This window comes from Pelmatolapia mariae, linkage group LG2 (genome assembly GCF_036321145.2).
Source record: "Pelmatolapia mariae isolate MD_Pm_ZW linkage group LG2, Pm_UMD_F_2, whole genome shotgun sequence".
NCBI classification, from domain to species: domain Eukaryota; kingdom Metazoa; phylum Chordata; class Actinopteri; order Cichliformes; family Cichlidae; genus Pelmatolapia; species Pelmatolapia mariae.
In genome coordinates this window covers 1,023,924-1,044,410 of record NC_086228.1, presented here as the reverse complement: position 1 = coordinate 1,044,410, position 20,487 = coordinate 1,023,924, and the positions used below count along the sequence as shown (strand labels likewise).

Genomic DNA, 20,487 nt, shown 5'->3' with positions numbered 1-20,487 from the left:
CGAGCTGCTTCTGAAGCGACGAAGAAGAAGTGATGTAAACAGGAAGTGGGGCACGTACGTCCACAGAAACTGTCGTGTCGAATATGTGGATAAATATGAAATTCAGCGAAAGCTGCTGAACACAGAGGAACTGCTGAAGTTTGCTTTAGTTTAATCTCGGGACGTTTTTCTTACTTTGGGGATTTTTCGCTGTTTTCGGCCGTTTTCCGGTCATGTCCGGGTCAGTGAGCCACACAGGAGAGATGAGCAACGCGCAGTTATTCCAGCAGGTAAATCAGTTTAATCTGATGTAAAATTAATGAAATGTAAACTTTTATCACAGCGTGTGTCACAGTAAATTAAACGTGGCTGAAAAGGTCCAATCAAAACGACCAAAAAGACTTTTAATAAGAACGGAGACAATTTAATTTTTCAGGAATCTTTACAGGTTTCTGTGAAGGTTCTCAGTCATCCAGGTCATCGTAGTCTAAGGAGCCTGGAGAGAAAAGCGTCTGGACTTAATCAGAGAAGCTTCTTCAGTTCCAAGAACAATTGGTCCCACATTTGAAGCCCTGTGGGAGGGTCTCTAACAGGGTCATGGACCTTGTAATCTTTACAGGTGCAGGGTCACAGGAACATCAAACTATCAACAGAGTCAAATTAAAATCTAACTCAGCTGAAAGGAAAACAGCCACAAGACACAGGTACACCTGAATACACCTGCAGGGCTGCAGGTGTATTCAGGTGTTATCCTGTCCCTCTTCCTTTCACACAGGCAGCAGGTACACGCTTTAGGTCTGTCTGTCTGTCGGCAGCTCTTTTATACCCGGAGTTAAACCTGAAGTCACCTCCTGATCCACAGTCCAGGCCTCAGTCTCTGTACACCCACGTGTTTTTCATCCAATTCATTTTTAAGTTCAGTCCCTGCTCCTGATTGGCTGCTGAGGCTCACCTGCACAGAGGGATGCTGTGTCTTTGGTCTAGTTTTGTGAGTTTACGGGAGAATGTAAAGAGTCCCAGCTTGTTTCTGTTCATCTTTTTCACTTTTCGTGTTCATAAAAACACCTGTGGCATGTCTGCTGGGTTTACAGGCAAAAACTCTGTGATTGGTTCTCATCGTGTTTCGTGCAGGTGGCGCTGCTGCGATGGTTGAACTCTCAGACTGAGGAGGACCGGAGGATCTTGGCGGCGGTGACGGGCGTCCAGGTCGGCAGAGAGCTGCTGAATCGGATCACCGGCCAGGACAAAGTTGACGCCTACAAGGTACAGCGGGGGCGCCGATCACATCCGCCACTCTGCTCGCGTGTCATTTCCTCACGATGCATGTCGTTTTGTTCCGTGTCCTCAGCGAGACTGCGTCCTGAGCATTGCACAGTTCCTGCGGCAGAACCCGCGAGCCTCGCAGGCACAGATCAACGCAGAGGTGGAGAAGAACGTCCTGCTGTTCGCCACTCGAGTCAAAGCTCTGGAGATGGCGCCGATTCTCTGAGTTATTCTGTGAACGCTCCACATTTCCCCCGAGCGTGCTCGCTTCATGCTTCAAACCTTTGTTAGTTTGTGTTCTGCTTGTGTTGTCTGCTGAGGGCATGCTGAGTTCAACGAAAGCTGCAGGATTTGTTTCCACATGAAGACAAATCTGTTTCCCCCTGTGACTCTTCACAATAAAAGCTCCAGCTAATTCCGAGCCTTCTGTGTTCCGTTTTGTTTACAGAACAATAAGTTCCACACTTATTCAGATGTTCAGATTTTTATTTGTTGCACATAAAGTTCTGATTGAGATTTTTGTACATGAGTTTCAAACGTTTAGAAATCTGGAAATTTTACATTCTGCAATCAGAGTTTACTCATCGACCGTCTTTTACTGCTGAGGTTCTTTATTTATGAGCCTTTCTGCAGAATGGGCTGATTTTAAAATCCTGGTTGGAGTAAAACGTCCTGGGCTGCTTCCAGACCACAGACTGTATAAAAAGGATGGAAGTCACCCACTTTGAAGATGTGTTACACACTGAAGGAAGACAAGGTTCATCCAGGTGCACGTGGAGGTTTATTGCGCTGAAACACAGCAAAACAGTTCTGTTTTACTGACGGCTGCCATTACGATAAGTGGCCTGCGTTACTTTTGTGAGGGATTATTTTGGCAGTCACCCGTTTGTCTGAACCGCCACTGCCACCTACTGGCGAAACTAAATATTGCCCTAACAACACATCAGGTGGGAGCAAATGAGCTTTTCGCTCTGTGCTATGATGCAAACTATTGTCACAATAATAGCAAAAAAAAGATGGTGGGGGGGACGAACACATAAGGAACACACCTGAGACTTGTTCTTCATTCTCAAAATACTCAGGGTGCCAAATATGCACTCTTGGTGTTTTCAAACAGTGCACACACTCTTCATATGATCCTCTTTTCAGACTAGTATTTACAAAATAAACTCTGTATTTCATCCGTTAAGACCTGAAAGTGTTGACTGAGGTCACAGAGGGAGCTGAATGCTGATAAGATGAGTCGCCCCCTGCTGGCCATTAGAAAGTATCCAGGTTTAAGCTTCACTTTCATCTTTAATAGTTACAAGAGTCTAAGACATTTTTATTTTTAGCTGTTTTACATCAAAAACTCAAAAAGCTGAAAATAAACAAAACCTGCTTTTAAGTCCCAAGAACACCAAACCAGAGAGCGACATGGCGCCACTCAGAGAGGACAGAGGAGGGAAACACCGTCAGCTAAACTTCAACCTGTCCAGTCCGGAAGCATCAACCATGTCATCTGCACATGTGTTTGTGGTGGGAATTATTATCTTTATTCAGTAACTGAGGGTAGACACTGGATGAAATACGGCGTTTTCCAAAGCTCGAATTTCGGTGATATTCGGGGAAAACCTCAAACTCTGAACTGCTGCGAATGTAAACGTTTTCCTGCTCGCGCGGGCTGCTCAGCTGCTCATTGGTTGAACGTTTACTGGGGTCCCGCCTTATAGCACTTACCACCGCTTCTCCGATTGGATAACGTAGTCGTCATGTCCCCAAAGCGTCATCTCTGATTCGCTGTGACAAATCGGTGGGGGATGATCCTCGAGTTTAAACATAGAAACAGGCAGCGGCTCCTCGGAGAGTTCGGAGTTTAGTTTGAGGACAAATAATCGTTAAAGTCGCGGCTTCGAGCAGTTTGTAGGCGGAGGTACAGCTGTAACGGCGGGATGGACGGGGCCCACGGTACCGGAGAGGTTTCGCAGATTTCGGAGAAGCTGGAGAAGTAAGTAAAGCTCGAATCGTTAGCGAGCGGCTAACAGGCTGTGCCGTGTGAGGTCCCGTTCAGGGTCCGAAACGCCACACCTGTACCCTGGATAAAACTCACGCCGCTCTGTGTTTACGTTACTGGGCGCAGATATTTGGGTGGAAACTGTCTGAGACTGTTACACTTGAACCTGTAGTCTACCTGTGAGCACCTTCTCTGCTGAACTTTCAACGTAATCAGCCATAAACCTGAGAAGGTTTTCACACAGACGCTTCAGAAAAGCTCAACCATTAGAACGAGTGCGGCTATGAGTCACATCAGATCTGGAGGTTTTTAAAGGAGACGTGGGGGCAGGGGCGGATCTAGAGAAATTTTCTTAGGGTGGCATGAGGGTGGCAAGGAAATCAAATGGGGTGGCAAAATCGAAGCCCTTTTTTTCATACACATATGCAGGTGGTTACATATGGTTAAAATAATTCAAATGCAGTAAGCATACACGTTTTTCATATAAATATAGTCTATAACTTAATTATTGTCTGTAGCCCACATAATTACACACTTTAGTTACATAAAACATGTGAGTTTTGATGTTATGTACTGTATAGCCTGTATAATAAATAAATATGTAGCCCAATAAGTATAAAATCCAGAAAGCTACACAACATGGGACGGTTCATTTACAAACGCAAGTCTAAGTCTTCACACTGTTTTTTGTTAGAAAACAGTCACATTGTTACAGCTTAAATTACACAAAATTTCAAAAATCTGCACTGTCATGAACAAAAATTTAAACCTAATTTTTCATGATTGGTTGGATTAACCCTCTGAGGTCTGAAATACAACCGGCCAGTTTTGACTCCTTTTGAGTTTCCGTTTGTATTTCACCCTCAGATTGTTTAATTTTATTTTTTTCCCCTTGCCTTGTTTGGTTTCTTTTCAGCTCAACTGAATTTAGTTGTTTTCACTGACATACTGCATTAGTGTTACTGATCTGAAATCACACAAAGAACTTAAAATCCTAGTAGTATTTTTTACTGTAAAAAACCCCCCACAGACATGTTGAGTCAATTTTTATAACTTGAAATGCAAATATAAAATGTACATTTTGTAAACATATACAACTATTTATCTAAAAATGCAGCCAATACACCTGCTGTTTTTTTCATTTTGTATAAGAATTTAAAAATATTACTAAAACTAAAGTGAGAGAACAATCAGGTGTCACAAATGATGTGTGGCAGTAAAAAAAAAGTTTGTCCACCAAACAACAGAGGAGAGCAGCACAGGGACAAACCTGCAGGCCTGACAACAGGAGGTGTATCACTCTGCTGGGTTTCTACTTAGTGACTGTGTTTACAAATGTGCCTTTGTGACATTCATTAGTGCCCTCACTGACACACAAAACAAAACAACAACTACACAACAGAACAACACGACACACTAAGTATACACTCCACACTAAACGTCACAAATCTCCCACATCTAAAAACTCTCTCTCTCTCTCACTCGCTCGCTCTGTCTCGCTGCCGTTACCGTCACTCCCAAAACTTTTCCCTCTTCCTAAACAACCAAATCCCACATGTTGACTTTTTTTTAATTGGTCGATGTGGTGCATTTTTCCACCGATAGGAAAGAGGTGGCTTTTTTCCCTTTCTTTACTGTTTTTGTGCTGTCCTTAGAAAACGCTTAAAACACACAAAAACGTGACGACAGTATTTAGAAAAAAGCGTGGCTGATATATATATATATATATATATATATATATTATCATAACTGTGGATTTACTGGCCTGTCCGAACTTTCAATGTGGGCTGAAACAGAGACTCAGCGTGGCTGCAGCTCGTTGCTGTCAGCTTACATCAGTCATGTGATTTGGAGGTGCAGCGTGTCCGTGGACCACAGAGGGTTAATATCACTCACCTTCCTTCCATTTCCAGACTGTAACATCCAAACACCTGTGTAAAATCTGACATTTCCATGGTGTTGTTCAAAATGTGCTCTGGCACAATCATGCTTGGGTCCTGCTATGGGTTGAACCATTTGTTAATGGTGGAGGGGGGGAACACTACGCAATATATTCAGTTTTAGCATTTATATTCACTGTTGACTGTAACTACGCTCAAGCTGTTAATGCTATCTTATTTTAATAAACAACACTGTCATATGCAAAACTGGGGTGGCACTTGGGGTGGCAAGGGATCATTTTAGGGTGGCACTTGCCACCCCATGCCACCCTTCTAGATCCGCCCCTGCGTGGGGGAGGCCAGCTGTTCACACCTGCAGGTAAAACCCCACAGGTGTGAACATAGAACTGAAACCGGAATCAGAACACTTTATTAATCCCTAAGGAAATGATGTGGGTCACAGTTGCTCCAAGACAGAAACAGACTAAACTATTTGAGCAGATTTATGGATGTGTTTTTTATTCCTGGAGCGAAGGCTTCAGGTGTTCTTCAGGTGAGGGTGAATATCAGGTCCTGTGGCTCTCCGAGTGGACTCTCGGGATAAATATGTGGGTGTGTGATCTCTGAACTGCTGCATGATTTCGGTCTGACACTTGGTACCTGAAATGGGAGGTGGTGTTCCACTCAGGCAAAAAACTCCAGAACAGTGAAACTGAATGAGAAGCTTCATTGTTTGTGGTGCTTATTTATCAGTTTGTTTGATTTTCACTCTGACTTTCTCTGCAGGTCTTTGTCCATCGACACAGAAGACGAAATGGAAACTCACCATAGGTACCACACACACACACACACACACACACACACACCACTAATCTAATGCAATGACCCGTCACATCATTTGTGGCTGTAAGTGGAGGCAGGATTTTTTTTGTCCTGAGTCTGGGATCAGTAACTGTTCAGATGAGTCGCTGCTCTGCGAAACCTCAAGTAGACCGAAGCCGCGTTCTTTTACTATTAATGTGTGACGATCAGATTAGTCGTCTAATCGTAGCAGCCCTATCAACATTGTCGACGACTAATTTAATAGTCGATGCTTTGTTTGAAGCTTTGTAAGATCCTGAAAGACGCAGGAATAAGTAGTAGGATTTAAGAGTGTAGTAACGGACTGAAACAGAAGATGGCAGCACTGCATGTACAAGGATGCCAGCTGCCGTTAAACGACAAAGAAGAAGAAGCTGTGTCCGGTATTGTAGCTGTGTCCAAATTCATGGGCTGCATCCTCCTGGAGCCGTATTTGAAGGCTGATTACGTCACAGCGATGCAACGAAGGCTGTCCAAATTCGTAGACTCCTCCGAATCCGGCCGACAAATGCGTACTCCTTTTCCCCAGATTTGAAGGATGGGTCGGGTGTGTCCTTCGTGGCCCACCATATCCCAGAATTCATAGTGTGGCCCTGCCAGCTCCAGTTTCCAACAATGGCGGCAGCTACTTAGCTTTAATATTACTGTTATTAATCTTTCTGGGTCACAAAATAAACTTTTAACATATATTCAGGTGAGACTGTAGCTGTGTAAACTTCAAATATCTGCTCGGTTTATCAAGACATCGCATATTTGTAAAAGTGCTTCGACGTTTTCGGAGACGTCTGTTACCCACCAGCTCGATAGCTGACCGGGAGCTCGAGGGTCACTGAAGCCGCCGAGAACGGCACAACTCCCGGCACATCATGTTCAGGTCACCGCGGACTTTCACTACTCAGGTTAAACGTAATATATAAGTCACTCAGATAACCTAAAAATGTTATTGTTTGGCTTTGTTCAGTGTTTTATTTGTTCCTGAGTAAATCGGTTTGGCTGAGATTAAAGTTATAGTTTTTACACAGCTGAACAAACGTCAAGCAGAAAACTGATTATCAGAAGTGTGAGATGCTCGAGAGTTTACTCCGGTGTCCTGTTATATTTTAGATAGCAAGGAGCAGACGGCCGAGTTTATTAAACTCCACCTAAACAATCTGCAGATTTCATTAAAATGTAATAAATTTTTAGTTAGCACCTTAAACACTTCAAGCTGTAAGCTAATGATAGTTATATAAGAGCAGACGCATGTTGGTGCAAGAAACTGTACGTTTTACGTCCAGTGGATGCATGATCTGATTAGTCGACTAATAAAATAATCGTTTGTGGCAGCCCTAGTTCAGATCTTCATGAGTCACTGACATTAAAAGCCTGTTTGTCACAAGCACAGAGGCTGAGAGGACGTCAGTGTTTGAGTGACGATGGGATCGTAAATGTCCTGGATCTGTTTTCCTCACGTCACAGTTTACTGAAGCATTTTAAGCTGCATTAATTCATCCATTAAATATTTGATTCTGTGCTAATATCACAATTTAGACGTTAGTTAAAAACACATTTTACTTAAAGTATTATTACAACGTGTGGCTGATCTGAGATCAGAGTTTTTTCTTTTTTGTTCTGTTTCGGGCGTGTAGACGAAGCTCCTGTGCCGTCACACCAATCTGAGCTCTCATTAAGCAGGTACACGAGTTCATGTGTCACATCTAGGGCAGCGCAATATGGCCAAAAATATTTATCACGATATATATTTGAAAATTTGCAACAACGATATAATTGACTTGAAACAAAATACTTTACAAATCCACAACTTTGATGGGTTTTTTTGCACTAATAATGTATTTTCACTTAAACAAGCAGCTGTTTTTTATGTGCATTAAAGTTATATAAAAATTTAACAGTGCAAATGCAAATTCCTGCTGACAGTTTAACCAAAAGGCATTTCCAGTGGAAACTGGCCGACATATCCTCAGCCATGTATAATATCCACAAAACTTAAAAAGAGGTTATACGCACACAATACGGTAATATTATGTTGAAGCACAGTACGTATCACTCCGCGAGGCTCCTGCCTACGATAGCCGTAATGCTGCGACAATCCATCAAGCGGTGCGGCTTCGTAGCTTAGCAAAGTCGTACTAAAACATCTGACAGATTTTCGAGCGCCGTGTTCCACATAAAATTGGTTCGGTAATAACGACGGCCCGCTAGCATGCTCTACCAAAAATAGTGCTTTGTTGTGTATCTGACGGACGAAAGCCAAACCAGTTGCACACCAGTGAAGTTGCAGCATTTTTACAAACCAGTTCTGGTTCATCTGTTTCATTCAACGATCCGCTTTCACCCTTCTCATTCTCCGTCACCGCCATGATTTTTCCAACATGTGCGTATGAAGACAAAGGCGCTGCGCATGCGCGTTTTACCCATAATCTATTGCGATATTTCATTTTCTTATAATGGCCTAACATTATACTGGTATTACTGTGAACGGTGTAATATGCCCCAGCCCTAGTCGCATCTTTGTTTGTTTCGGTTCTGTGCTCCAACAGCACTGAAATATCTTTATCTAAGAATCAGACATGAGAAACCTTTTAAAGACTGTAACTGTGCTTTTCTGTAGCTCCACTCGAGTCTTTCTGCTCAGATTTCAGAGGAGCTGCAGTTTCTGGTTTAGTGCTGTCTCTTGTAGTTGTGGCCTTTGACCAGCAGGTGTCAGGCTTCCTGTTGATCACGATGAACCCAGCACTCACAGAACTCTCTAACATAGTCGTGGGCGCTGACTGTACGTGCAGTCGTGTCTGTGAGCCGCAGTGATCTCAGTGTTGGCGGGCAGAGGGCGGTTAAAGGTGATTTCCACAAACTCACTTTAACTCACTTTAATCTGAGGACGTAGGTGACCCTGTGGCTCCGTGGGCGGGTGCAAACACGATGAAATGCTTATTTTGGGGGGAAAAGCCTTTTAAAGGTTTTTATTTAGCAAGCACGGGAAGCTTCCAATGTCAGTAACCGTTAACCATAACCAGCCTGGGTTACTGGGACGGCTGCTCAAAGGAGCAGTTTGTCCCACTGGTGTCGTGTCAGAACTGTTTTTGCCGTTGTACAGTTGCTTGCACAGTGAAATTATGTAGCAAGACCACAAAGTGTGAAAGTAAAGAAACCAAAATACAAGAAAGAAGAAAAACAACACGAGAACATTATGTGCACTATATAAACGATGTTTGCGTTACAGGAAGCATTGTGGGCATGTTTACAAAGCATCGTAATAAAATATAATAAGCGTGGAAGGACTGTGGTCATTAATGGATGGAAATTGAATATCTGCTGCAATATTTCACAGGAAAAAAAGAATATTGCAACTAGGGGTGGGCGATATAAACGATATACGATAGAAATGATATAAATTTGGCCAACGATAGAGATTTTGACTATACCGCTCTATCGCGATAGCGCATGTTGATGACATCATCAAGCTGCGCCTGTTTTGGTTGAAAGCATCGCAGCGGCTACAACCATTGTCATCTGCAAATTATGCCGGGCGACAGTCATAGCAAAGAGATGAAGCACTTTTGAAATATGGGGAAAGCCAAAAACTGCGCTTCCTCCACTTCCCTAACAATGATTCATTAATGTTGAATTCTCTCGCAGCTGTTCTATTCCCATGTTGTTGCAGTATATTAATAATAGGGGTGCAACGAACGATACACAAAATTCACAGTTCGGTTCGATACTTTGGTGTCACGGTTCGATATTTTTTTGATACAAAAAAATGTTCATGCTTTTTTAATTTGTCATTTATTAAAATTATAAATATATATTTTAACTCAAAAGTACAGTTTTTAAATTTAATGTTGTAATAAAGTAATAAAAAAAATAAATATCTGATGGAGAAATCCCTCATCTTTGGAAAAGAGAGTTTATTACAGAGAAATGGCTCTTTCCAAAATAAAAGCTATACTATACGCTTCTTCTGGGCTATATTCTCAGCAGCATATTAAACATATCAGGTCCCCATAAGGAGAATCATGTGCTAACGGCTGTCTAAATGACTCGGGTAAAGTTTGTAGCATGCGTGCTTGTTGTTTTTGTCTGCTTCCACTTGTCTTTGCACTAGGATGATGTCGGAGTAAATGTGCAGTCATATTCGTTGTGTTCCCACTAGTGCTGTCAGCCTTAATCTGAAATGACGTTAACACCACAACACGGCAAATCTCCGTTAAGGAGCTACCGCGGATCGCCCCGTGCGTGGGGCTGGACGGCGTCAACACGTTAACGAGCTAACTGCGCTAACGCACTAGTTCCCACCCATGTAATTGAGCATTGCGTGGCACATCCGACATACTGTTTTACTTTTGTCCATGACGCGCTTACCTTCAGGGTCATACTTCACATGAAGACCAAAATAGTTCCAAAGGCCAGATCTGAATGAGGGAGGGGGAGGTTCAATTTGCCATGTTGCAGCGAGCTTAGCTTCTGTCTTGCTAGCTTGCGCTGCGCTCAGTGGATCTGCGCTCGACAGTGCAGCCTAGGCGGATAAGTCGAACGCAGATCTACTGAGCGCTCAACACAGACAGCATCGTCAGAACAAAAGTTGATAAAATAAATTAAAATTTTTGTATTGTTCGATACATATGCGTACCGAACCGAAAGCACTGTATCGAACGGTTCAATATCGATACGAGTATCGTTGCACCCCTAATTAATAACTAACCTCGTATTGTGGATGAAGAATCTGTTGTTCTCCTGACTGAAGTTTGGCCCGTGTATAGCATCCTGCTATGCGATTGCATTTGTCCCTGACCACCAGAGTCCCTCACGTTTACGTTTACCGAGTTGGAAAAAAGTTGGCGTTCATCCTCCAGCTTCACTGTGCTAATGTTATGCTAACTTCCTGTTAACTTGTAACTCCGTTAAATTTAATAAATTCTGTTTTCATGGATGCCTGGATGTTAAACTTAATTGTTGCACCTGGTAAAGCAGCAACGCTGATGATTTTATTAAAGATGAAAGAATTTAGACCGTTTTTAGCTCTCAGTGTTCGTTTGACTTTGGGACCTGAAGCAGACGGAGTTTTGGACCCAGATTACTCCGTGAAGCTCCTCACTACGGCAGCCGTAATGCTCTGACAATCCATCAAGCAGTGCAGCTTACCAAAGTTGTACTAAAACATTTTTTAACAGATTTCAGCACGCCCAAATTGGTTCGAGGTCAGTAAGCACAACCAGAATTCATACATAAGGCACACTCTCGATTTTTGAGAAAATTAAAGGATTTTAAGTGCGCCTTATAGTGTGGAAAATGCGTTATACAGAAGAAAATAATATATCGCGATATATATCGTTACCGCACGTGCTTCAAATTATATCGCGATATGGATTTTAGGCCATATCGCCCAGCCCTAATTGCAACATAATAATTAACAAGAAGCAGCAACAGAATGATTGTAAACAACTGTTAGTTTGCATTAATGGTTCTGACAGCCTACGGGAGGAAGCTGTTCTTCAGTCTGTTGGTTTTGCACCTGATGGATCTGAACCTTTTTCCAGAGGTTCAGATGTTGAAGACGTGGTGGTTAGGATGGAGGTGGTCCTTTATAATCGCCCTGGCTCTGGAGAGACATCTTGAGCTGGCAATTAAGTCCAGGGAGGGGAGTGGACAGCCGGCCACCTTCTCTGCAGTTCTGATGACCCTCTGGAGTCTCTTCCTGTCAGCTGTTGTGCAACCAGCGTACCACACAGGGATGGCGTGCACCAGCACGCTCTCGATAGCGGCACGGTAGAAGGACACTAGGGGGTCAGACTGCAGTCCGTTCCATCTCAGGACCCTCAGGAAATGGAGGCGCTGCTGGGCTTTCTTCACCAGGGCTCATGTGTTTGTAGTCCAGGATAGGTCCTCAGATATCTAATTTGAAGGGGGGCACCCTTCCCACATAGTCACCTTTTATGGAGAGGGGAGGGGGATCAGTTCTTGTTTTGCGGAAGTCCATGACCACTTCCTTTGTTTTCTTGGTGTTTAGGGTGAGGTTATTGTAGTTACACCATTCTGACAGTCGCTGGACCTCATCCCTGTAGGCGGTGTCATCATCGTTAGTGATGAGCCCCATCAGATTGTTGTCATCTGCAAATTTGATGATGAGAGGACTAAGTACACATCCAGTGTGGTGAGCCAGTACGGAGTGACAGGGTGGATGATCTCTGGTTACCAACCTTGACTGATTGTGAGCGGTCTGAGAAAGTTTTGATCCATGCACATGTGGAGGGGGAGGGGGAAGTCCAAGTTTACCAGCTTGGCTATAAGGATGTCTGGGATGATGGCATTGAAGGCCGAGCTGAAATCAATGAAGAGCATCCTCACTGATGTCCCAGGATTCTCCAGGTGATGCAGAGCAGAGTGGAGGGCGGTGGAAATTGCATCCTCTGTGGACCTGTTTGCCTTATAGGCAAACAGGTCAAAGCTGGGGGTCAAAGCTGGGTGGGAGGCAGTCCTTTATGTGCTTTAGGACCAGCTTCTCGAAGCACTTTGAAACAACTGAAGCCAGTGCGATGGGTCTGTAGTCGCTGAGGCTACTGATGGTGGTGGACTTGAGGACTGGGACTATTGTTGCAGATTTCAGGCAGTGAGGGACAGTGGCGTGTGTTGGGGAGAGGTTGAATAGTCTGGTGAACACAGCAGCCAGCTGGTCTTCGAGCACACTCCCAGGTCAGGGCCAGCAGCTTCTGATTAACTGCTCTGACACACTGCGAGCCTGGTGTTCTTGGAGAGAATAGAAGTTCAGATTCACTCAGTGCCACACGTACAGATTTGCTTCAGTCCACTTTGTTTTATTTATTCATTTATGAATTTTTAATAATTAAAAGTTTTAGAAAATCCGCTTGGATCAAACAGAAAAAGTTTAATGAATCCTCAACTCGAAGGCTGAGTAATCTCAACAGTGGCTAAAATAACCGTACTTCAGATTTTTGTTTACATTTATTTTGATTCAGCCAGTAAATCGTGGATGCTTTCTGTGTATGACAGTTTTCTGCTTCTCTGATGTTTTAAAGGTAAAACTTCTGGTGTCATCAGCACATGCTTTCAGTCTTCTGTTCAAGCTGTAAGGTTAAATCATTGAGAATTTTCCCTCAGCTCTGCTTTGCGGCCACATTTCCCAGTTTAAGCTTAACTGAACGATTTTCCTGCATCCTGTTTGTTCACAGCTCGTTTCAGTGGAGAAACCAAATTATTTATGTTCACTCAGCTCCAAATAAACTGCACTGTATTCTAGGGCTGCCACAAACGATTATTCTGATAGTCGACTAGTCCCTGATTATTTTTGCGATTAGTCGACATTGGACGTAAAACATACAGCCTATTGCACCAGCAGCATCTGCTCAAACTATCATTAGCTTACAGCTTGAAGTGTTTAAGGTATGTGCAAACTAAAAATAAAGACAAAATGATAGTTTAATAAACTCTTAATGAAATTTGCAGATTGTAGCATCAAAACGAAAGGCCCCCAAAATGTGTGCCAAGGTGTGCAAGTTGTTGGCTTGGTAACAAAGTCGTCCATCAAAGGCGAACGTATTGTTTAGCAGTACAGTAACATTTACACCTATCAGTACGAGTAAGTAGCTCACTGTTGTTAGCAGCTAACTGGCCAATTAGCTTACTGAGACGACTGTACCACTTTGTCGTCAGAAGCCACGACGTGCCTCCTTTTCAGTACTGCCATGGAAGGCAAGTTCCATTCTGCAGATTTTGCATTGGACGTTCTTCTCTTTTATGCTCCCAGACTTAACAGCAGCTGGCATCCTTGTAGATGCAGTGCTGCCATCTTCTGTTTCAGTCCATTATTACACTCTTAAATCCTACTACTTATTCCTGCAGGTTTCAGGATCATACAAAGCTTCAAACGACGCATCGACTATTAAATGAATCATTGCCGATTTTGATAGTGGACTAATTGTGGCAGCCCAACGGTAATCTCATTTCTACTCTCTCTGACATTAGACAATAATTTAACTTTAAAAAAAAGAAAAAAAAGAAGAAGAAATAGACTTCTTAATATTTATTAATTTGGGTTGTCTGATGAGATGCTCGCCATAGATGGTGAAAACAAACTCGGATACTAAAGTGAATGTATTAAATGCATATCTCAGTTTTACATGTGCAAGTTTAAATTAAAACTGTCACTTTAATCTGATCTTTTAACATCAGAGTAAATTTGATAGAAACAGAAGAGATCCCTGATGCTTTCAGTAAAGCTGTTATTTATGTAACTACAGTTCTGTGAATTGTGTTAGTAACCACATGAGATCCATCAGTTCTGGTCGTCAGGGGTCGCCATCCTGATGTTTCCTGTTCCATCCCCCACTAATTATTTACTCACAAACGTGAAGAAGTGAAATCACTGACACACACACCCAGCGGTGACTGCGTGATGCATTTTGGCAGACCTGTCCTGTTTTGCCCTCAGGTGAACGGTTTACCTGCACTCAAAGACGATCATTAGCGAATCATTACTGTCTGTGAAGGTCCTCGGTCATCCAGGTCATCGTAGTCTAAGGAGCTTGGAAAGAAAAGCGTTAGGCATTACTTACTAATGACGTTTGCTTTGCTTTCATTCAGGTTCATTCAAGATGGCAAAGACGCTGCCCGACAGGGAGACCTGCACAAAGCGCTGGAGTTCTTCAGACTGGCTTACAACATTCACCACAGTCACAAACTGGAAAGCCGGATCAAAAAAATCGAAGAGCTCATCGCTGAGAATGACTTGGAGGAAGAGGATGACGAGTTTGTTAATGTTAACAGCAGCGGCTTAATGCTTTTTAAAGAGCTGTATGACAAGCTGTACGACTACCAGAGAGATGGAGTGGCCTTCTTGTACAGTCTCTACAGAGATGGCCGGAAAGGCGGGATTTTAGCTGATGACATGGGACTAGGCAAAACCATCCAGGTGATATCATTCCTCTCTGGCATGTACGACAATGAGCTGGCTAAACACACACTCCTGATCATGCCGACTTCCCTCATCACAAACTGGACCAAGGAGTTCTCCAAATGGACTCCGGGCATGAGGGTCAAGGAGTTTCACGGCATCAGCAAAGGAGAGAGGACCAGGAATCTGGAGAAAGTTCAGAGGAGGGGCGGCGTCATCATCACCACCTACACGATGCTCTTAAACAACTGGCAGCAGCTGTCCACCTACAATGGCAAAGAGTTCACATGGGACTACATGATCCTGGACGAGGCTCACAAGATAAAAAGCACAACCACCAAAACCGCCAAAAGTGCCTACGCCATACAGTCCAAGAACCGAGTTCTACTCACAGGAACTCCGGTCCAGAACAACCTGAGAGAAATGTGGGCTCTCTTCGACTTTGCCTGTCAGGGCACCCTCCTCGGCACGGCGAAAACATTCAAGGCGGAGTACGAGAACCCCATCACCCGGGCCCGGGAGAAGGACGCCACTCCAGGAGAAAAGGCGCTGGGATCCCGGATGTCGGAGAACCTGATGGCAATGATAAAACCGTATTTCCTCCGCAGGACCAAGTCCGAAGTACAGAAAAACAAAACAAACAGCACACATAACAAGCAACACTTGGAGGACATGGGAGACCATGTTCCAAACCTTGAAGCAGACTCTGGAGCAGTGATGCCCAAATTGACGAGAAAAAACGACCTGATTGTCTGGACTTACCTGAGTGCCGTTCAGGAGGACATCTACAGGCAGTTCATATCACTGGACCACATCAGAGAGCTCCTGCTGACCACCCGATCGCCTCTAGCTGAGTTAAACATTCTGAAAAAGCTGTGCGACCACCCGAGGCTCCTCTCCGCTGCCGCCATAGCCAAGTTAGGCTTGGAGGAGAGTGCAGCTGAATGCCAGGAGACCACAGAGGCCAACGATCACAGCATCACCAGCGTTCCTGATGACACCTTGATCTCAGAGTCTGGGAAGATGGTCTTTCTTTTCCTTCTCCTAGAGCGGCTCAGACAGGAAGGCCACCGCACCCTCGTCTTTGCCCATTACAGGAAGGTGCTCGACATCATCGAGCGCATCCTGGGCAACAGAGGCTTCAAAGTGCTGCGGCTCGATGGAACCATCACTCAGATCACAGAGCGAGAGAGGCTCATCTCTCTGTTCCAGACTGACAACCGGTACTCTGTCTTCCTCCTCACCACCCAGGTCGGTGGAGTCGGCATCACCTTAACAGCAGCCGACAGGGTGGTCATCTACGACCCCAGCTGGAACCCTGCGACAGACGCCCAGGCCGTTGACAGGGCGTACCGCATAGGCCAGACTGAAAACGTCGTCATCTACAGGCTGATCACCTGCGGCACTGTGGAGGAGAAGATTTACCGCCGGCAGGTTTTCAAAGACTCTCTTATTAGGCAGAATACCGGGGACAAGAAGAACCCGTTTCGGTACTTCAGCAAACAGGAGTTGAAGGAGCTCTTCACCTTGGAGGACACGCGGTCCTCCTCTACACAGCTCCAGCTTCAGGCGCTACACGCCAGGCACCGGCGCACCGACCCTGAGCTAGACGAACATATCGCACACCTCCACACCATGGAGATGTTTGGGATTTCTGACCATGACCTCATGTTTACACTTGACATCAACCATGACGAGGCCCTCGAGAACCAAGAGGAGCACCATTACATCGAAGGGCGGGTCCAGAAGGCTCAGGAGCTCATGAAGGCGGAGTCCGAGCTGCAGATGCAGCTGGCAGAGAGCATGGTGTCCAGCACGGAGCCGGCATGGCTCCGATACCCAGCAGACAACAACAGCCGGGAGCGGTCCCATGAGAAGAAACCACGAAACCACGAAAGTCCTTCATATCCGAAGCAGGACACAAGCCTGGCCTGGTCTCCAGCTGTGGTGGATTTGGAACAGACTGGTTCTGGAAAGGAGGCCACTCTGGAGAATCTCAGCAAGGGAGTGATTGATCTGACTGCAGAGGAGAGCACAGCCGAGGAGCAGATCGCAGCAGAGGTCAGCCACCATAGCCTCGCTGAGCAGAACCTGGATTCTCCGAAACACCCGTCAGTGAAGCTGGAAAGGAGCTTGTTGGAGCCGGCAGATCCGATCGAGGTGTCTGTGGTGCTGATGGAGGCTGGTGACGTAGCTGACACCTCTGTCAGAGAAGCACTCAATGAATCTGCGGCCGCGAGTCTGTATGTTACAGCAGCCGATGAAGATGAGCAGAAGATGATGGGACATTTGACCCTGAAGTACGATGACTCCGAGATGGAGCTGGGGTCTCCTCACGTCACTCCTCCAGAGAACAGAAGACTTTCCGCCCTGCGCGTCTCCAGTTTGAGCCTCGGAGCCGACACATCATCCAGAATCGGCAGCGAGCTTGAGTCTTTGAACGGCAACTTCAACCTACAGCTGGAGGACAGCGACGCCGATCACGACGAGGCGGTGGTGCAGGAGGAGGAGGAGCTGCAGGAGGAGCTGCTGTCTCAGCTGCAGCTGGAGGGAAGTTTCGACGTGGGTAAATCTCTTTGTGAGTGGCAGCAGAGAGAAGCGTCAAGGCACAGCGCGAGCAACGGCCACGCCGTCAGCCTCAATGAGTCACATGACTCAGTCGTGGGTATCAGGAAGAAAAAGGCTGCCGTGATTTATGAAAGTGAAGAGGAGACGCAGGAGGAGGATGATGGGCAGCTTGAGAACTCCTTCCAGGTTTCCGGAGCATCGACGCCAAAGTCAGCGTGCACTGGCACCACGCCGCTCTGTACACGAAAGAGCATTGGTGGAAACACGTCCGTGGCTTCTCGCCGCTCCTTCCTCCATTCCATCATTGAGGACATGGACAACCAGGACAGCTATGAAGATGATGGTGATGCTTCGGATGTCCATTCAGATGAGGCCGAAGAGGACATGATTGGTTTGGCTCATGATGAGGTTGAGGAGGAGGAACCCAGTGGAGAGACTCTAAACTCAGAGGAAGAAGTTGTAGAAGAGGAGATGGAGGAGGAATTTGAGGAGGAACGAGACTTTGAGTCAGGAGACACTGAGGAATGTGGAGGAGAAGGGAGCCTCCTGGAGGAAACGTCCACCGAGCCTGAGTTGGCATCAAACGAGGCGATGGATCAGTGCACCGCCGAGACAGGTGTACAGGAGGTCGAGGACGAGAGCTACGACTCGCTGGTGCGGCGAGGGCGGGAGTGCTACAGCAAAGCGGAGCTGGACGAGGCCCTGGACTTCTTCCTCAGAGCCATTGACATCAAACCCGGAGATCCGGAAATTCAGCTCATGACCATCCAGCTGTACCGGCAGCTGAGTCAGGTGGCGAGGAGATCCTAACAGAAAAGGACGATCGGGGCGGCGAGGTCAAGCTCTGCCGGCCTGCTGCTTCACGCCAAAGCTGTAAATCTTTCAAACATCTGTGGCGTGTTCGTCTTCTCCGTGAGATCGCGCTGAGTGACTAATGTTTGAACAGCTCAGCTGATTGCAGAAAGCTTCCTGTTTGAACTTCTTCTTTCAGTAATGTAACTAGAATCAGGTGTGTGTCATCATCCACCACGAAACGATCAGTTTTCATCGTTGATCTGATTTTCATCTGTAACCTGTACTTATTGTAAAATACTGAAATTAATATTGTCAAATTAAAATTCATGTTTCTGTCTAATTTGAATTCATGTCTGTTATTTTTAAGGTAATGAACGGCTTCATCTCTGAAAACAAATCTCCTGCAGAGCGTTTGGCCTACTCAAAAGTTTTCCCCGCCCTAAACCCACCAAAATAAACTTCCTGTTTTATCCAATTGGGCCTCAGATCAGCTGAGCAGCAGCCTCATGCAGGTTTAGGATTCACAACAGGAAGCTACATCCATCTTTTATATACAGATTATAACTAAATCGTCCGATGGCCCATAAAAGACTTCACACAGCTGTGATCCAGCTGTGCAGAGACCAGAACATAAACTCAGCAGGAAGTGCTGAGGATACATCGGTGGGTCAGACCTGAGTTTAGGTCCCTCTGAAGCCTCTGACTCAGCTCCTAATCCTGGTTACATTCCTCTTTAGAGCCAAACATGTTGGGATTTGTCATCTCCTGAAACGCTCCACAGTCAGTGCTGCAAACCTACGTTTACAAAGCAGAACTGACGAGACGCACACAGCGTGGAGAACGCGTGCCCACACTTCCTGTCCAATGAGGTCGCGCAGGTCAGAGTATTTGAGCAGAAACAAATCCAGAAAACATGAAGCATCAGTGAGTTCATCAGTGTGAGGTCATAACAGCTCATTTCCATGTTTCTGTGATCACCAATGTGCAAATATTCAACATTATTCTTCTTCTCAGCAGTTTTCAAGTTCACTGTTAGAGCAAGAAGCTGAAGAATAATGAAGCTCGTCATAAGATGTAAGATTCCAGTTATTTAATGTTTAATGTCAGTTTTACGGGTTTAATGTTCTGATTTCTCACTGCTTTCAGATTTGGGGGTAAAAACATGAACTTGGTTTATTTTCTGGATGAATAAAATTTGAAACGTGTTTGACAGGTTTCTAAAATACTCTGATGCGTGATGTCATAAATGTGTGTGTGTGGGGGGGGGGGGGGGGGGGGGCAGGGTAACGGCACGAGTACACAAGTACTATGATAAAGTATAAATACTGTCATTAAAGTACTAGGTTATTCCCAGCACGGGTCCGAGCAGGTTTGTTACCCTGATTGGTTGAAATCAACTTCCACCTGCAGTCATGTGACGCTTTTAAGTGGAGGTCACAGGATTCATTAAGTGTGAGCTGCTGCAGGAGATTCTGCCTCCATGCCTCTCCCAACACCACCTTCATCATCACCCTCCCTCTTCTGCACATGTGGAAACCATGTGGACCTCCAGCTTGCTGTCCTCCTGTCACCTCCACACTGCCTGGACTCTCTGAGCCAAAAACTGATTTCCAGTGTTTCCAGTGTGAGTAATATCTTTACATGAACAGACTTCGGTGAACAGGTTTTATAACAGGGTAAAACCTTAAAATGACCCCTTTTCATAAAGTATCTTAATAACTCTGTTATTGTACTTTCATTATGACCAATCCTGTCTTTTTTCCCCACTTAAAATGTTTACAGAACTGTTTTATTTGTTGCAATTTCTGACTTTTTTTTAACTGGATAAATAAAGGAGATATAAAAGTCACTGCCAAATATGTAAAGTTGACATGTTTGACATATTATAGACCAATAAGTCATTTATAGCATATGGCAACAATCAGTTTTTGGCACAACACTGTATTCAAAGTCAGCGCCTCATTGGTCAGTTTACTCCCTCAAACGTCAGCAGTAGTGGTTTTTGATACGGGCGGTTGCCCGGGGCGGCATCACGGGCATCGGCAAAAAAAAAAAAATTGCTCGTACTCATGTTTCCCCGACATCATGCCAGCACATGCTGGGAATGGCACAGGCACCGATCGCTTTTCTATCGCCCATTTGCTGGGAGTAAGGGCGCCCTCTGTTTGCGAGGTGCGCCTGCTGCTTGCTGCACAGGGAGGAGAGGGCGGGGCGGCGGGGGATTCTCTGGCTGGCTGGAGCAG

At 45.1% G+C, this 20,487-nt stretch overlaps 1 protein-coding gene across 3 annotated transcripts; it reads left to right on the top strand.

The window, feature by feature from the left end:
• The first annotated feature begins 2,735 nt into the window (after nt 1-2,735).
• ercc6l (excision repair cross-complementation group 6-like) lies at nt 2,736-18,689 on the top strand. 3 transcript variants are annotated; one of them, XR_010094845.1, is made up of 4 exons: nt 3,088-3,229; nt 5,902-5,946; nt 14,572-18,458; nt 18,612-18,689. XR_010094845.1 is itself a non-coding variant. In XM_063483841.1 (3 exons), exons 1-3 carry the CDS (start codon nt 2,750-2,752, stop codon nt 18,257-18,259), a joined length of 3,744 nt encoding a protein of 1,247 aa, XP_063339911.1. In that variant the 5' UTR covers nt 2,736-2,749; the 3' UTR covers nt 18,260-18,516. The 3 variants fall into 3 exon arrangements, 2 of the variants coding, with proteins under 2 accessions (XP_063339911.1, XP_063339898.1); XM_063483841.1 differs by lacking the exons at nt 3,088-3,229; nt 18,612-18,689 and adding an exon at nt 2,736-2,760 and having other exon boundaries at nt 14,572-18,516; XM_063483828.1 differs by lacking the exon at nt 18,612-18,689 and having other exon boundaries at nt 14,572-18,516.
• The last annotated feature ends 1,798 nt before the right edge of the window (nt 18,690-20,487 follow it).